General features: G+C 46.0%; 1 protein-coding gene across 1 annotated transcript in view; it reads right to left on the bottom strand.

Moving 5' to 3' along the window:
- Window positions 1-9,734: 9,734 nt before the first annotated feature.
- TRIM71 (tripartite motif containing 71) overlaps window positions 9,735-17,456 on the bottom strand; it is a 71,184-nt gene continuing 63,462 nt past the window's right edge. The window contains exon 4 of the mRNA XM_021071552.2: window positions 9,735-14,127. Coding sequence (XP_020927211.1) covers window positions 12,676-14,127 — 1,452 coding nt within the window. The 3' untranslated portion in view covers window positions 9,735-12,675. The remainder of the gene's footprint in view (window positions 14,128-17,456) is intronic.

Raw genomic sequence — 17,456 nt, 5'->3', positions numbered from 1 at the left:
GGCAGTTCAACCTTAGAAAAAAACTCAGCACCTCCAAAGCCTCTCACTGTACATACTTGACCTCATGGCCTTTCATCAGGAATGCCTTCTCCCACCCTACCCCTATATCCTCTACCACCTCTCTCAGTAGTCCCTCCATGTTCAACATTATTAAATACTAAAAATCTGACTGTCCTCTGAGGACACTCATTTGTCTCTAACCTTCTCCAGAGTGGCTGCTCTTTCTCAAACACTCTTGGCTCTGAAGGATTTAGAGGAGAAAAAGATGAGGAAGGTGCAATGATCTGGCATGGAGGAGATGAGAACTGGGAGCCCAAAGGTAAGGCAGCTTTACCTGTGAGGAGGCAGCAGCACTGAATTAGGGGCTTCTGAGAGCTGGGATTTCTGGTCTAGAACCCTCAGAGGTCTTTCCTGAGCATTAGATGGCAAAATCTGGGGAAGAGAATGAAGCTCTCCAGTGAGTCACCAGAACCAACAGAAAGGTTTAGAACCTGGGTCAGAAAGAGCACCCCTCCCCATGCCACAGGTTTGGGCTCCTGTGTGACACTGAACAAACCACTGAACCATTGAATGAAACTCCACTTCTCCTGTCAACAAGCCTTCTAGGTCTCCACTGGTATGCTTTCCTTAGCTCCAGCTCTTCCCATCTATTCTCAGTCCCCATTCTGGGCTTATCTCCTGCTTCTCATCCCTCCTCCGGCCTTCTGCACCTACCATAGAATGACTCTCCCACCTCTCGGTCATCCCTATGCCCTTATCATCCCACCCCGCAGAGCCAAACAAGTAAGCTGAGCTCCAAGGCCCCTCTTCCCTCCCTCAGAACCCATTCATCCTGTGGGGATCTAGCCCTACAAGCTAGAGTTCCTCACCTCCCCAACCATCCCCCCAGAAACAAGCTCATCCCATTGCCATTCCTTGCCTAAACTGCCCCACCTCTTCCACAATCTCTCCCAATCCAGAGCCATCTCCCCTTTGCAACCCTAGCTTGGGTTTGGATTCTCCCTGCCTTTGGCTTGCTGTGGCAACTTACCTTCAGAGATGGATGTAGATATAAAAGTGAAGACATTATGTGAAAGTAACGTTTAAAAGGATGTGATACAGGAGTTCCCTGGTAACTCACTGGGTAAGGATCTGGCATTTTTACTGCTATGGCTCAGGTCACTGCTGTACCACAGGTTTGATCCCTGGCCAGGGTACTTTCGCATGCCATGGGTTTGGCCATAAGAGTTGTGATACAAATGTAAGAGGCTATATTGGAGTTCTCTTGTGGTGTAGCAGGCTATGGATACAGCGTTGTCACTGCAGCAGCCTGGATCGCTGCTGTGGCACAGGTTCAATACCTGGCCTGGAAATTTCCACATTCCACAGGTGCAACCCCCCCAATTTAAAATGCTATATTAACGTTTACTCTTACATAAATTCCTTCCAGATACTCAGAATTGCAAACTTCCCCGTTGTGATGGCTTTTCTCTCTTGCACTTCTAACCTGCTGGCCAGCTACAGTTCCCTAAGCAGAAATGTGTTTCCTTTGGTAGCATGGAAATCTCAGAATGTCTGGAGGCAGCTAGAGCTAAGGCAGATTCATCTCTGTCACTTACTAACGTTCATCCTTTAATAGGTTTCTTTCCTGCTTTGATTGCTCACCTATAAAATGAGCACATAATTGCTTTATTTGGCTGTTGTGATACTTAAATAAGAAAATGCTTATAAGGCACTTGACAATAAATACTTAAGGAAGTTTTCTTCCTTAAGTATTTTGATGGCCAGGTCTTCACTGGTGGTGACAGGAACCATCTAGGTACAAAGTACAGAGAACCAGAGTGCCTGGAGGTTTAGAGCCACCAGCCATGACTGGTGCCAGGGTATAATACCCCAGTTCCCTTGCTCTTGTTTAGGACAAGCCTGAGTGTGTGCTACACTAGCTACACTGCTCACCTCTGTGTGACTAAGCCTAGGTTATTCTCTATGGTACGCCCTTGCCTGGCCTTCTTCCTTTTATATGTCTCCAATCCCCCACTGGTTTTTCCTGGGAATACTTTCTGATAAAACACTTTCACAAAAATGCTCATTTTACAGTCTGCTTCTAAGGAAACCCAAACCAAATCTAAGAAAGTCTCATTATACCTACCTGAGGCTGCTGAGGACGAGTGCACAGAAGAGAGCAGGGTGCCTGGTGCACAGCAGGTGATCCACAAATGGCTGAGCTCAGGAAGTGCCAACAGATGCTGGCGCCAGGTATTAGGAGAGGACCACCCTAGCCAGGCCAGGAGATTGAAGGGGATGTCTGGGTTTGAGGAAGCAGACTACCAGTGTCTGCTCCTCAACCTGATTACAAAGATGAAGAAAAGAGACTCAGGCTCTGTGTCACTTGCCCAGGTCCCCTCAGCTGGTGAGTGGCAGAACTGGGATGCAAACCCAGACCTGTTATGTGGCAACAGAACACAGAAGGAAACGGGCACCGAGACCATGAGGCCAGGAGAGTAGACACAGCAGAGGGCAAAGAAGCTGTGATGAGAGCACAGTGAGAGTGGCAGTAAGAGGAGGGGGAGGTCCCTGGTGGCTCAGTGGGTTAAGGAGCTGGCGTCATCACTACTATGACTGGTTAGTGCAGTGATGCAGGCTTGACCCTTGGCCCAGGAACTTGTGTGTGCCACGGGTGCAGCCAAGAAAATGAGAAAAAGAGGAAAAGGATCAATTTGGGAGAAATGACAGGATCTGGTGAGAGAATGTAGGCAGGACACCTACTGTGTGAGCTCAAGGGTGGGGCTTTGGTCCGCATTGTTCACTGCAGTATTCCCAGCACCGCAGCACACAGTGCCTGGGTCATAGAGGCATTCAAGTAATATGCAGGAGTTCCCGTCGTGGCGCAGTGGTTAACGAATCCGACTAGGAACCATGAGGTTGCAGGTTCGGTCCCTGCCCTTGCTCAGTGGGTTAACGATCCGGCGTTGCCGTGAGCTGTGGTGTAGGCTGCAGACGCGGCTCGGATCCTGTGTTGCTGTGGCTCTGGCGTAGGCCGGTGGCTACAGCTCCGATTCAACCCTTAGCCTGGGAACCTCCATATGCCGCGGGAGCGGCCCAAGAAATAGCAACAACAACAACAAAAAGACAAAAGACAAAAGACAAAAAAAAAAAAAAAAAAAAAAGAAATATGCAAAAGATGTGTAAAGTGATGGATGGTGAGACAAAAAACATCATTAGGTGGAATTTATTTACACTACTCACAAAATTCTAAATACCTTACATAGACTTGTTCATGAATGAACAAGTGTTATCCCATGCTGGACACTGTTTAGGCACTGAGGATATAGCAGTGAGTGAGCTTCAGACACAGAGGGGAGAAAAATGACAAATCAAGGAACAAGGTCACATAAGATAGTCATAAATGCTAGTAAATAATGTGAAAGCCCTGGTGGTGCACTGGGTTAAGGGTCCGTTGTCACTGCTGTGGCTTGGGAACTTCCCCATGCCATGGGTTCAGCCAAAAAAAGGAAAAAGACAATGAGAGGGAAAAAATAGACTTGAAATATTTAAATATTTGATTACTGAATGAACTAGTGGGTAAATGAAAGGGCTTTGCCAATGTCCTCAGAGTATAACAATGGAGGTCCCCCTGGCAGGCATGAGGACGTTGCTCAAGGAAGCCAGCTGGCAGGGGAGAGAGAAAGTGGGCTCGGTTTCACAGCTTGTTACAAGTGGTGTTGGCAGAGATTCCTGGAGAACTGACAAATATGAAAATGAACTCTTAGGTTCATAGTCATACCAACACACACACACACACACACACACACACACACACACACACACACACGCATGCTGTGTGCATGTGTATCTACCATGATCAAGAATAAAAATACTGTAGTTCCCTGGTGGCTCAGCAGGTTAAGGATCTGGCATTGTCTCTGCTGTGGCATGGGTTCCATCCACAGCCCCAGAACTTCCGCATGGTAGGGTCAAAAAAAAAAAAAAAAATTACAGCAGGAAAGAACCCAAATGAATAAGGAGTGGCCCTTCAACCCTGGAAGACCTTGGTTTTGTCATAGCCGGGCAAAAGGCCCCACCCACAAAAGGTCATTTTCTCCTGTTTCTGAGGTGGGCTTCTGCCAGCATCTTGGTCTCCCTTGCTTTAGGAATAATGTCACGGAGGGTTGGGAGAGATTATTTCGTCATGTGGAAGGTATAGCGATGACAAGTGGTGCTGGAATCCCAACAGAGCCTGTTTCCTGGGGATTCTGCTGAATTGGCTGGGAATTTGGAAGTCCTGGCCCCGGCCCAGCCCTCCCTGCATGAGGACCTGGGGACAGCATGTTCTGGGTGGATCCCTCCCCCTTTCTTTCATTCCCATCACAGGCCTCAAGGTTATGGGCACATTCCCAAACTGCATTCCCGTACTTGATGAGATCGCACGGTCCAGGTTAGGGGCTGAACTCCAGTCCCCACCCAGCCCTACCCCACCCCATTCTTACCAAACACTTGTCCTGGAGCCAAGACCCTCGCAGACAACTCTGACTCACCTGGCAGGTTATCCAGGATGCTGATGAACTTTCCTCAAGCAGTAGGATCTCTCCCTGCTCACAAGACAGTATAAAAAGTTTAAGTTTCCAATTCAATGCCAGGCTAGGTCCAGAGAAAATACTGTCTTTAGTCTTGCTCCCTACCCTCTTTGGATGCAGCATGCAGTGGCCCGATGTGGGATCTCAGTCCCCAGACCAGAGATCAATTGAAAAGTGCCAAGTCCTAACCACTAGAGCACCAGGGAACTCCTTGGCTTAGTGTTTCATAGCAAGGATAACACACATCAAAGTTGACATCTTTTGAGTCGAACACCAAGAAATTATCCCACCTAAGAAAACAAAGTTGTTGTCAGGCCACCTGTCCCAGCAAGCCCTAGAAGGGCTTGGTTGAGCAGAAAGTACATCCACATCACAGAATCCACCAGGCAAAAGTGAGGTATGAAGTTCCCATCGTGGTGCAGTGGAAACAAATCCAACTAGGAACCATGAAGTTGCAGGTTCGATCCCTGGCCTTGCACAGTGGGTTAAGGATCTGCTGTTGCCGTGAGCCATGGTGTAGGCTGCCTGGGAACCTCCATATGCCATGAGTGTGGCCCTAAAAGGCCAAAAAAAAAAAAAAAAGAGTGAGGTAAAAGTGGATGAATACCCAGCCAAAATCAAGTGTCTGTATATCAGACTAACACAAAATCACGTTCACATTTGCCAATGTTGCAGATTCTTCTCCTCCTTTCTTCTAGGAATGCTTCGTCTGGCACTAGGCTAAGCAGGGAGGATCAACGGTAAGTCACAAGCCAGCCTTTAAAAAAACAAAAAACAAAAAACACAGACTTGTCAGGAAAAGAAAGATCAACACTAGAAATGGTGAGCTAACTGAAAAAGACTAATTGGTTTTAAATCATCCCTAGACCAGGTCTAAACTCCCTAGGTATGCAGAAATGAGGCAACAGGCCCCAAATCCTTTTGCAGATGGGAACATGGTCCCTAGTTTTAAGGCTAAAGACAAAAGAGGGAAGGAGGGGGAGGCACTGGGAGTTTGAGAGTAATAGATGCAAACTATTATATTTAGAATGGATAAACAACAGGCCCTACTTTATCACACAGCAAACTATATCCAACCTCCTGGGATAGACCTTGATGGAAAATAATTTTTTAAAAAATGTATATATGTATAACTAAGCCACTTTGCTATACAGCAGAAATTGGCACAACATTGTAAATCAAATAATTTAAAAAATTTAAAAATGACTTACAGGCATTCCCATCATGACTCAGTGGTTTAAGAAACCACCTAGTATCCATGAGGAGGCAGGTTCAATCCCTGGTCTGGCTCAGTGGGTTAAGGATCTGGCATTGCATGACCTATGGTGTAGGTCACAGATGTGGCTCAGATCCAGAGTTGCTGAGGCTGTGGCCTAGGCTGGTGGCTACAACTTTGATTCGACCCCTAGCCTGGGAACTTCCATATACTGCGGGTGCAGCTCTTAAAAGACCAAACAAACAAACAAACAAAAACAAAAAACACAACAACTAAAACCCAAAAAACACTTACAAAAAGAGATATGGGTTAAGCATTTCTGAAACTACTACACGTTTTCTAGAAGTGGCAGATAAAGAAGTATATTTTGGATAATGAGTCCGAGGTTTCTCTCTGAAGAAATTGCTACAAATAATGAATGGAAGGAGGCTGGAGTAAAATCTGTGTTATTGGGTTAGAATCAAAAGTATCAATACCAACTCAAGGTTTTTAGTGTATTACAGATAGACACTAAAATGTGCATATATTCCCTGGTGCCGTCTGCTAAGAGGGCCTGAGAGCAGTGACACTCCAGCAGAAATGAGTAGCACCCAGCCAGAGGCTGCCAGATCTGAAATTTCCCAAGAATCCTGAAGTCCAGATTTTAAAGCATTTGAGCTCTGTAGCATTTCCTCATTTAAAATGCCAGTACCTACCTGTTTTGAAAACACTGCATGAACCAAATCCACCCCACCAACCAGAGAACCATCCATCCACTGCAGACTCCTGTTCATGAAGGGCAGTGTACACGCCCTTATTCATTCTGGATTAAAGGATCACACAGACACACCATTTCCATGGAAAAACCCTCTTGTTTATTTGATTAAACAAAAATAAAATAAGCTGCATAGGAACAATTTTAAAGTCCAAAGAGACACCAACTTTGTTTTAAGGCTGCAGTAGCTGATACAGCATCTCCTTGCTACCTTCTCCAGCCTTCTCTGTGGACCACAGTGATACATTCAGAAGCCTGTTAGCTAACACAGGAGTTTTTGAACACTTTTCCATTGGTTCTTCACCTGCTCATTGCCTGTCATGCCTGAGGCCTGCAGTATATCATTTAAGATTTAAAAGTAAAAATCCAGAGGAAAAAGGAGAGAAAAACAAAAAAAACAAAAAACCCCACCCCAAACAAAAACCCACCTTAAAGGTTTGGGGAAAAACCTTTGCTTCCCCATTCACGACTTAATTGACAGGATGGGCACCATCGCTGCAATGCCCATATTTAAAAGTGTCAAGAGGCAGTCAGCACCCAGGTGGGCTTGCAGCACGGTTTCTGTGGCCCAGGCAGTTATTCTGGCCTCGCATACCCATTATATTGTGTCTGCCTTGGACCAATTAGGAAAAAAAAAAAAAAAAAAAAAAAAAAAAGGCTTACCTTAGTCATTCTAATATAGGCAACATGCCCATGTTCTGCATTTACTTTTCTCACAAAAACCCCTCCACCAAGCCGTGTGTTCCACACTTAAAAATTAAAGCATTTTGCTGACCGGGCATGACAGCTAATGGACAGTATTGAGCAAGTTTCATTAAAAACCAAAACCAAAACCAAAACCACCTAACAACCCTCCCACCCACCCGAATATACCTAACATGCTAGTTAAAAACAACATCCCTTACCCACCCACCCTCTCACCTGCACTGAATTTAGGGGAAAAGAAGAAGGGAAAAAAAAAAAAAAAAGGAAGAAATCTTACCGCCCTAAAAAACAAGAACACCCCAGAAATGTGGAAAATCTCCCTCTGAAAAGACAACTAGACAGACTGTTAGAAACATAAAGAACTATTCCAGAGCCGGTTATTTAAAGAAAGTAAACACTTTGCTACACACATTAACATTCAGTCAGTGTGCTCTGAGATAGAGCCTTAAGCAAAATACTACCTGAGCTTGCAAGTTAATACAATCATTAAAAGGAGGTCTACGACCATGTGGATACACAAAACTTTTAGAACCATTACTGGTTAAATGACGATGGAAAAACATCCCACCAGGCTGGCTTGTTAACCCGTAAGATCAGTTTTAAAAATAGGCATCATTGAGGTATTTCTTCACCGTGACATTTTAAACCAAATTCACAAGAATGACAGTGGTCTTAGGTTCCTCTCTTCCAGCCCAAACACAAATTAGCTAGTGGGGGAAGAGAAGCAAAGAGGCAATACAGTTTATCATGGTAATGTGCTTTTCAACTTTATCAAGTATTTAATGAATAAGCAAAGCAAAAGAACACCTGTCAAAGAATATGTTACCTTTGGTAGGAAAAAATCCCCCAGACACAAAAGAGCAACCATCAGTGCTTAGTTTAACAGTGATTGTTGCAATGTCATGGTGGTGGGACATCCTGCTGGGTCCAGAAATAGTACAAATACAATCACGAACTCTAAAGGATGCTCATTCCATTCCCTTCAAAGACATGATGTTACCAATAACTAGACCCTTAGAATTGTTCCTAAAAAGTTGTATTTGCAGACATTCAAAATACAGGTAAAATGTTTTTCTCTTGGTGGGGGGGGGAGACCTAAAGGGCTTTATATGCAGTTAAGTCCTCAAATAGGTCAAATGAACCAGTAGTTTTATAATACTGAACAATGAGGTAATGGTGTGTGTAACTCCTAGGGGGGGAAAAAAGCCACATTGGTAAGAAATACTTGGATTTATGATTACATTTGCCTGAGTATAGGAATATTTGGTTTCAAAGTTGTTGTTGTTGTTTTCCAAGGTCAATCAAACGTTTCTCCTGGGAAAAGTCAGTTCTACATTTATAAAAACATTTTCTGCTAGAGGTAGCTCCTCACTCCTGCCCACTCCCTGGGAGGTTAATACTATTCAAAGACCCATCGGATGCTAACATGAGGTAGATGACTTTCACCAAAAGTGAGGTAGAAACTCAACGAAAGCAGAGTGGATGGTGTGGCATGTATCCTGTGCCTCTGGCCAGAGAGCCCCGGGAGGAACGGGCTCTACATTCCATCACATACAAGCGTTTGACTTTTATACAGCCCCAGACTGTTGGAAACTCATTTAGAGTGATGTTTGAAATAAATACTTTTGGCACCATTGGGTTTCTTTTTTTAAACAGAAAAACAAGCCTATAACTTTGGCATAGCTTTCACTATCTACCAGAACACAGCCCTCTCTGCATCTTCCAAAGAGGAAGACATGGATTCTGCTGCTTCAAGCTTAAAAGACTTCTCTCCTCAGGTCATTAAGCTTTGGCTTAACTGGAATAAAACAGACTGAGCCAACTTCACACTCTTCTCTTAACAACTCCATCACAAAGTACCTTCCATCCAGCAACTTTTTTTGGCCCAGCGTGTACGTTAGATTCTGTTTGTGGTACCCTTGTATGTGTTTCCCTGATTTCCCAAATAAGTTAGACTTAAAAGGGCATCCATCAATCAAAGAGTGAGTGCACGTGGGGGAACTGTCTGGGTCACTGGGCTCCAGCCAACTCGCATGCCACCTGCCAGCCACAACACAGCACAGGTTCTGAGACAGCATTGCTTCCTGTGACCAAATCCACAGAGGAATTACTAAGACAAACAAACAAACCAAAAACAGTAACACTTTTGAAATGTTGAGGCAGTGTCAACCAAAAGTGGCTTTTATCTGAGTTTAGATTTCCTTTAGCCACCCTAATACCCAAACCTGTATAATATTCAAGTCCAAACTGGCATCACAAGCTATATACCAACCTGACACCCCATCCCACCACTGGACCAGATCAGATATACATGGGGATTATTGTCTAAATATCAAAAAGAAATATTTTAACCTCCTCCCCCCACAGCACTCAGAACCTTATCTTTTTTCCCCTCTTTGACCCAATTCCTGCAACCCTAGCATCACCTTATAAGGGACAGGAGACATGTATCGAAATACGCTTATTTTGAACAGCCTCACTCACACAGATGTTGGCTTTTCTCATCTTTCTTTGATTTGGAGCATTCCACATTGTACAAGAAGCACACTCCCAAGTGCTTTGCACCAAGTCCTGGGGTCAGGAGTCAATCTGAGGCAGCCACAGAGGGCAATGTTTTAAAAACAAAAGCTTCCTAAGTGTGACTATGTTTCTCAAATGGCAGTGATGCACAATTGTGGGTGCAGAGAAAGGCAAGCAGGTGTCAAGAGGCAGTTATCACCCAGCCACATGCTCATGTCAGGGAGGGGACCCACTAGCTTTAAGCCTGCAAATTGGACAGTCTATTAATAAGCCCTGATCATTTCAGTCATCTGTGGAAATCCTGGCTTGACAACCAAATCCACAGAAAAATATTAAATAAGCAGCTTTAGTTACTGCTACTCACCAAGATTTCTCACTCAGGTCCCAATATTTCCCCACATATGGGCAAACCAGGAAGGGAAGAGTGAAGATGATGTGAGCGAAGACAGAATAATCAGAGGTAGTGACTACCTGAAATAACTTAGCCTGGCCATAATTACAATTTGGGTTTCTGAGAGCATTTGTAAAGAATTTTCAAGATCCATTATTTTTCCATTTAAAAAAAAATGTTAAGCATTTAAAAACCAGTTGTCTTTGGTATTTAAAGGGTATGACTAGTTGCGGGGGAGGAGGGGGGGAGAGGCGGCACATGGGGGGCTGAGAGAAGGAGGATGAGCACCATGTTTTTCCAAGATAAAAAACAATAAAAACGTTTAATTATATGAGCTCTTTACCAGTCAAAGCTTAGAACTTAGGAGCAACACAAAAAAGGCCACTGAATAGGAATTAGAGAGGAATTCACTATTAAATTCTTCAATTAAAAGACGAGGACCTTATGAAACAAGACCTCCTGGCACCTCCCCACCCTGAAACACAGCAGCTGGAAGGCAGCAGTTTGACTTTCCAATTTTGAGGTCCTTCATTGCATGCAGTTCTCCTTTATGAAACAAAGTTTGCCCCATTTTGGTCACTCAGAAACCCTAGAACTAAAGCAACGGGAAGAGACAGGGGCCCCTGACGTGATAAACTGAATGTCCAAAAGAGCTGGATGAGAAATGCTATTTGATGGACTTGCTAGCTACACTGCTCCCCCTCATTTGCTTTTCTTTGGGGACCACAAAAACAGTTGTTCCATCAGTTAGTTTATTCTGTTCGTTAAAAACTACATCCCTGTTGCAAGAGGCATTTCTCTTAAATGCCAGAACAGAAACTGATCTGTCAGTCTTCCTGTTTAAACCAGAGGTGTCCCTGTAGGCCATTGCTGTCCGGGAGCACCTCTTTGTCCTATGATGCTCTGCTTTGGAATGTGGTTCTCATTTAGCACGAGTTCTGCACCCAAGTCCAGCTTTTTATAAACCAACCCTGTAAAGTGACGGATGCCATCCCACGATTCTGCAGTGGGAGCCTGACTTAAGTTTTCATTCTTTGGTACCGATAAAAGGTTGAACAGAAGATATCATGTCCAGTCGGGGCAATTTGGTTTACAAATCCTCTACATTCAAAGGCCTTTGGGGGAGGGGTGGGGGGGGATTCACGTTAACCACAAGGTCTTCCAGCATGGCTGGGGAGCAGGCCACTCTGTAAAAGTGACCTGAGCAGAGGGTATGGGGATGTTCCTATTAACTTGACTTTCAAACATTCTATTTCCCTGAACTTCCAAAGCAGGAAAAAATTGTGCTTTTTAAAAACAAAAGTCCTTCCCTTTGTCTACTCTTTTTAGGAAAAGAAACACCTAGCATTAAGAGAACAACATTCAATCGTGGGCTGGGGACCATGCCTGCCCTCCGAAGCCTGGGGGTACCCTTCCTGTTTTTCATGCTCTCTGCTGACCCACTCAGCAAACGCACACCCACCCACTCATATCCACACGCCAGTCCATGCCTGAAAATTCCCTTCCTAAGAAGGAGGTTAATTTTTGCCTTCTTTCTACTTAATTCTTTATAACCAAAGCAAACTACAAATACTGAACTTTTGAAAATATTTATCAAAAATCCTGAACTACATCTACGTTTTCAGGAACCAAAGTATGAAAAGAAGAAGTTCTTTGGGATGTGGTAGAGCACTTCCAGTTTTACTATTTTGGTGTAAGGTGGCTTCACACCCACACGTACACATATACACAGACCCACACCCACCAACTCACACACATGCATGCGTGCACACCCTCCCTTTAAAGAAACAAAAGATTGCATACCCTAAGATATGAATGGTCTGCTTTTCTTGGCTAGCAAGCCACAGCCACATCTTCTAAGAATAAGAAAAGATGCTGATGCTGAACAGGATGATAAACACACTGAGGTATAAAAGGAGAACACAGGAAAGTTCTCTGTTGCAGCATTAAAAAAAAAAAAAAAAAAAAAAAAAAAAGATTTTTTTTTTTTCCAAAAAGATCAAGATCACACAACACAACCTAATCCCATAAACACAGTATTCTCAAGATCACAAATACTCTACCATTAAGCATCTTAAATCCTATTTTTCCACATTTTATACTTCTTTGTTTTTTAACTTACTAGTAGTTTTTCTCGTGTTTCCTTGGCTCAATCTACAGAATGCACCCCACCGCACACATCCAGCGCCCTCCCAGCCAGAGATGCTAGGCTTGTGCATGTCACGCCCCACAGAAGGAAGAGTAAACTCCACCACGTGAGGGGGGGGAGGCAGAGGGCCTGTTGGAGAAGGAAATGTAAAGGTTTCTGAGGTAGATAGAAATCATCACAGGCTCAATCCCTGCAGAAAAGACAAGTACATTCATCTGTAAAAAAATAAAGATGAGGTAGGACGTAAGCAATGTTGTACTTTTCTTGTTGTCTTTAAACAAAAGAAAAAAAGAAATTTCCCTGAGACGGTTTCTTCTTTGAAATTCAAAAGGGGGAGAGAGAGACGTATACACGCACACCCCAAACCCAGAAGCCTAGGAAATGTGATTAGAAGATGAGGATTCGATTGTTGCCAAAGTCCACCACGACGATCATGCCGTCTGGTGTGACGGCAATGCCAGAGGGGCGGTCCATCTGCCCAAAGCCGCTGCCCTGGGCCCCAAACTTGCACAGGAAGCTGCCGTTGGACTCGAACATCTGCACCCGGTGGTTCCTGGAGTCGGCCACAATGATGCGCCCCTCCTGGTCCACTGCCACGCCCTGCGGGCGCAGGAATTGCCCGTTGCCGGTGCCCTCCGAGCCCAGGAAGCGGGCTGACTGGCAGTCGGGATGGATGACCAGGAGGCGGTGGTTGTTGAAGTCGGTGACCACCAAGTGGCCCTCGTGGTTGAAAGCCACCCCCCTCGGGGAGTCAAAGTGCTTCCAGAGCGCCCCCTCGAAGCCATACTTATTCAGGAAGACCCCGTCGGGCCCAAATAGCTGGATCCGGTGGTTCCGCGTGTCAGAGACCAGGATCTTGCCCTCAGAATTCACCGCCACATCCCAAGGGTAGTTGAACTGCCCATTCTTGGTGCCCTTTTCGCCGAACTTGAGAAGGAACTGGCCCTCGAAGGTGAAGATCTGGATGCGATGATTGTCCTTGTCGGCCACCACGATCCTGCGGGAGGCATCGCAGGCCACCCCAGCTGGCCGGTCGAACTGGCCAGGCCGGGAGCCCAGCGTGCCGAACTTATGGTGGAAGGCACCGCAGGGCTTAAACACCTGGATGCGGTTGTTGCTGCGGTCAGCCACCACGATGTAGCCCTCCTTGTCCACACTCACACCCCAGGGCCGGCAGAGCTTGCCGTCGCTGTCGCCCTCACTGCCGAAGCTCAGGCCCGGGAGCCCGATGCCCACGTAGCTGCGGCCGGACTTGACCACCACCTTGAAGGGGCTGTTCTCGATGTGCTGGTTACATAGGGTGACTGACACCAGGTGCTCGCCCTCCAGCTGGGGCCGGTAGCTCACCACGTAGGTGCCGTTCTGCTGGTCACTCACCTCTGCACCAAACAGGTTGCCGTCGGGGCCCAGGACCACGGCAGACATGAGGTCACCGCCTGAGAGGCGGGGCTCCCCATCATGGTCGTAGCCAATGACGGTGAAGGAGGCCACCTTTCCCTGGAGGGCCCGCTTGAGGCCATCGCCTGTGGCCTTGGTGAGTGGCGCGAAGGCCCCGCTGCTGACAAAGCCAAAGGACTTGATGGCAAGGTACAGGGCCTGGTCAGGAGGCGTGAACATGACTCGGTCATCCTCCTGGGGCTGCAGGAGGCTGCGCACAGTCTTCAGCTCCTGCACCTGGGCCAGCATGCGGTCTCGGGCCAGCAGGATGTCCAGCGCCCTCCCCTCCTCCAGGACCTGCTGAACGGCACTGATAGTGCTCTCCAGCTTGTTCAGGTTCTGCCGCAGCTTCTCCACCTGTAGGTAGAGAGACTTGGCTTTCACCTGGCGGATCTTCTCTACCTGCAAGGGAAGGTAAGAGTAGGGAGAGAGAAGATGCAGAGGCTTAGAACCAAAGTGGAAAACCAACACATCAGCTGACACTGTGGACGAGGAAGCCTCATATCCAGGGAGAGTCTGCAGAAATGACTGGTCTACACCCAACCCCAAATGGCAAAATCCAAAGACAGAGGAAGGCTGGGGAACTGACCCCAAGGACAGAGATGACTGCAGAGGTCTGACAACTAAATGCAACAACTGATGCTGAATCACTGTTAAAAACACCACTGGGATCTCTCTTCCTCTTCCCTCCCCTCTCTCTTCTCACATGCACCAAGGAAGGGTCGTGTGATCACACAGAAGGCAGCCTTCCACAAGCCGGGAAGAGAGATCTCACCAAGGGCCAAATTAGCGAGAACCTTGATCTTGGACTTCCCAGCCTCCAAACCGTGAGACAATAAATTCCTGTTGTTTCATCCAAGGGAAAAAAAAAAACAAAAAACAAAAAACCAAAACCAAACTACTATTGGTGAAATGTGACTACAGACTGAGGATTAGATGTTAGTGTTGGGATCAAGATTCAATTTCCTGATTTTGATTAACTGAGGTTACATAATAGGACATTCTTGCTCAGAGGAAATAAACTCTGAAGCATTTAGGTGTAAAGGGGTAACATCTCCAACACTCCAGCTTACCCTCAAATCACATACACACAGAATAAACGCAAATGGGGCAAGATGTAAATAATGGGGTAAAGAATACATGGAATTCTTTTATCCTTTCTGCAACTTTTCTCTAAGTTACAAACTGAATGAAATGAAAGTTAAAACCAGCCACATAGCAATGTTTTCTGGGTGCCTACTCTGTACCAGGCACTAGAGGCACATACAGCCAGTGGGAGACACGAGGTTGATCACACCGAGCTTTTAAAGTGATGGACCCTGAACAAGCTAAGAAATATTGCAAGACAATTTCAGAAGTGCTAGGGATTAGAGTAATAGAAAATAGAGTGTAACAGACAGTGAGGTCTCATTTACTCAGAAGGTTGCCAGGGACTTTGAAGGTAGAAAGTGGCAGAAAAGGAACCAGAGGCAGGACTGCCCAACCAACTAACTGGATGGAGTACAAGGCTATTCCGGTGCTCCCAACAGACTGAATCTACCTACAGAGGGCCTGAAGTCTCCTGAAGGATATTTCTCTCTCTCTACCTACATAAACAACCCCCCCACCACACACACACACACACACACACACACACACACACACACACACACGCAGTAAGAGGGAGAAAGCCTGTGTATAGAAAGAGTAAAAGGAAGGATGTGATGATGACCTAATTCAAAATTACCACCCCCACCCCCATGTCCTTGTCTCCTCCTGTTTCTCCCTTTACAAGTTTAGTTTTTGTTTTCTGGGTTTTTTCCTGGCCACACCTGAGGCATGCAGAAGTTCCCAGGGTCAGAAATCAAAGTTTCGCCGCAGAAGTGATGTCAGTACTTAACCCACTGAGCCATCGGGGAACTCCTCTTCACAGGTTATAGAAACCTTCAACAAGGAGCCTGAAAGTCCCCACCACACCCTAAATTTGGAGAGGCCAACTTTTGACAATCATTGGCCAAAATAATTTCAAAGGAGTGTTCTAAATCCAAAATGCTATATGATACACAAACATGGATTCTGTCCTGCTTCTGAGGTTGTCAAATCACCCTACGAGGGAATGCAGGGTTTTTGTCTGACCAAGGAAACCTTCCTCCATTCTCTGGCATGAAATAGCTCAAAGTCCTCTGAGTTTAAATGATTTCCTCTTGTGAAGAGAACAAACACGTCTCCTAGCTGGTTCATGCTGTTTTGCAGAGAGGACCGTGAAGCTTTGTTCTCTGGCCTTGCCCTGGGTTTTGGTTCTGATCCCTCAACTAGGTGGCTGCAGCTCCCTTCCAAGAGGCAGCATGTCCACTGGAAAGGAGGTGGACACAGACACTTAAAACTGTGTCACCTGGCACTCAAGTTATCTCCAGTAACCGGGAACAAAACATTCTATGACAAAGAGGTGGCCAGGCAGAGACAAGCAGGAAGGAGCAGAAAAATAGTCATTAGTGAAGGAGAAGGGGAGACTCCCACAGGATTTGGGGTGAGGTACCACAGCCAAAAGTAGAGACAAACAGGACTGAGGTGTATCCAAAAATGAGTTCTTGGTGGTTTTTTTTTTTTTTCCTCTCTCTTTTTTTTTTGTCTTTTTGACTTTTCTAGGGCCGCACCCGCAACATATGGAGGTTCCCAGGCTAGGGGTCTAATCGGAGCTGTAGCCGCTGGCCTACACCACAGCCATAGCAACTCAGGATCTGAGCTGAGTCTGCAACATACACCACAGCTCACGGCAACACCAGATCCTTAACCCACTGAGCAAGGCCAGGGATCGAACCCGCAACCTTATGGTTCCTAGTCGGATTCGTTAACCACTGTGCCATGACGGGAACTCCTAAAAATGAGTTTTTAGGCAAGGAAAAACAAAGTTTATTCCATGAAGAAGAGACTGACTCTTCTTCCAATTTGCTCCTCCTCCTCCAGTAAAACACTTGCTCTCTATTCCGCCTGAAAGAGGACTGCCTTAGAGAGAGGGCATGAGTCAGCCGCACAGGAGGGCGGGTGACTAAGGTGAGATCTGTAGAAACCCCTGCACACAAAGGCCTTTTCATCAGCAAATCCAGAAGAGCAAGTTTGTGGCAGAGTTCACTGCAGGGCTCTCAGGTTGCAAGAAGGGGGCCCCTCTCAGCTATAATGAACATTCGTGGGTGGCATGGGACTGGCCGACCATGGGTATGTCGGAGTGTCTGAAAACCATGTCAGGCCCGCAAAGGTGCCTGAATAAATTATGTGAATTAAATCTTGGACTGTTTCCACCCAAGGACTCTTCTGCCAAAAGGTGACAGTGGAGAGGTCAGAGGAGACAGAAACCAGCTAGGTATGAGCTAACGCAAAGGAAGAAGCAATGCAGAATCCAACACAGCCTTCTGAAAGGCTAGTAAAACAAACCCTTCTAGGGCAGAGTAAATTGGCAAGGAGCACTTTCAGAATTGGTGGAGATGCCATCTCCACCATCATAAATTGGCGAGGAGCACTTTCAGAATTGGTGGAGATGCCATCTCCACCATCATATAACTTGGATGAGCAAGACAAGCACCACACACCCAAGCACATGGCTTTTCCATCAGCTATGTGTGAAGTCTTGTTCATGGGCTCAGAGAAAGCAACTGGCAGCTGAACTGACTGCACCCTCAGGCATCCTCCCCTCTTCTTGATCTGGGCAGAAGATCAGAGAAGAAAATGCTGCAAGGGGATGTGGGCAGAGTGAGTCC

This window comes from Sus scrofa, chromosome 13, assembly GCF_054392235.1.
Source record: "Sus scrofa isolate SSC_HxYL_T2T_F1_AM1 chromosome 13, Sscrofa_HxYL_maternal_Yorkshire_Landrace_v2.0, whole genome shotgun sequence".
NCBI lineage: Eukaryota > Metazoa > Chordata > Mammalia > Artiodactyla > Suidae > Sus > Sus scrofa.
The sequence above is the reverse complement of the archived record's forward strand: the minus strand, read 5'-3'. Positions and strand labels throughout refer to the sequence as shown.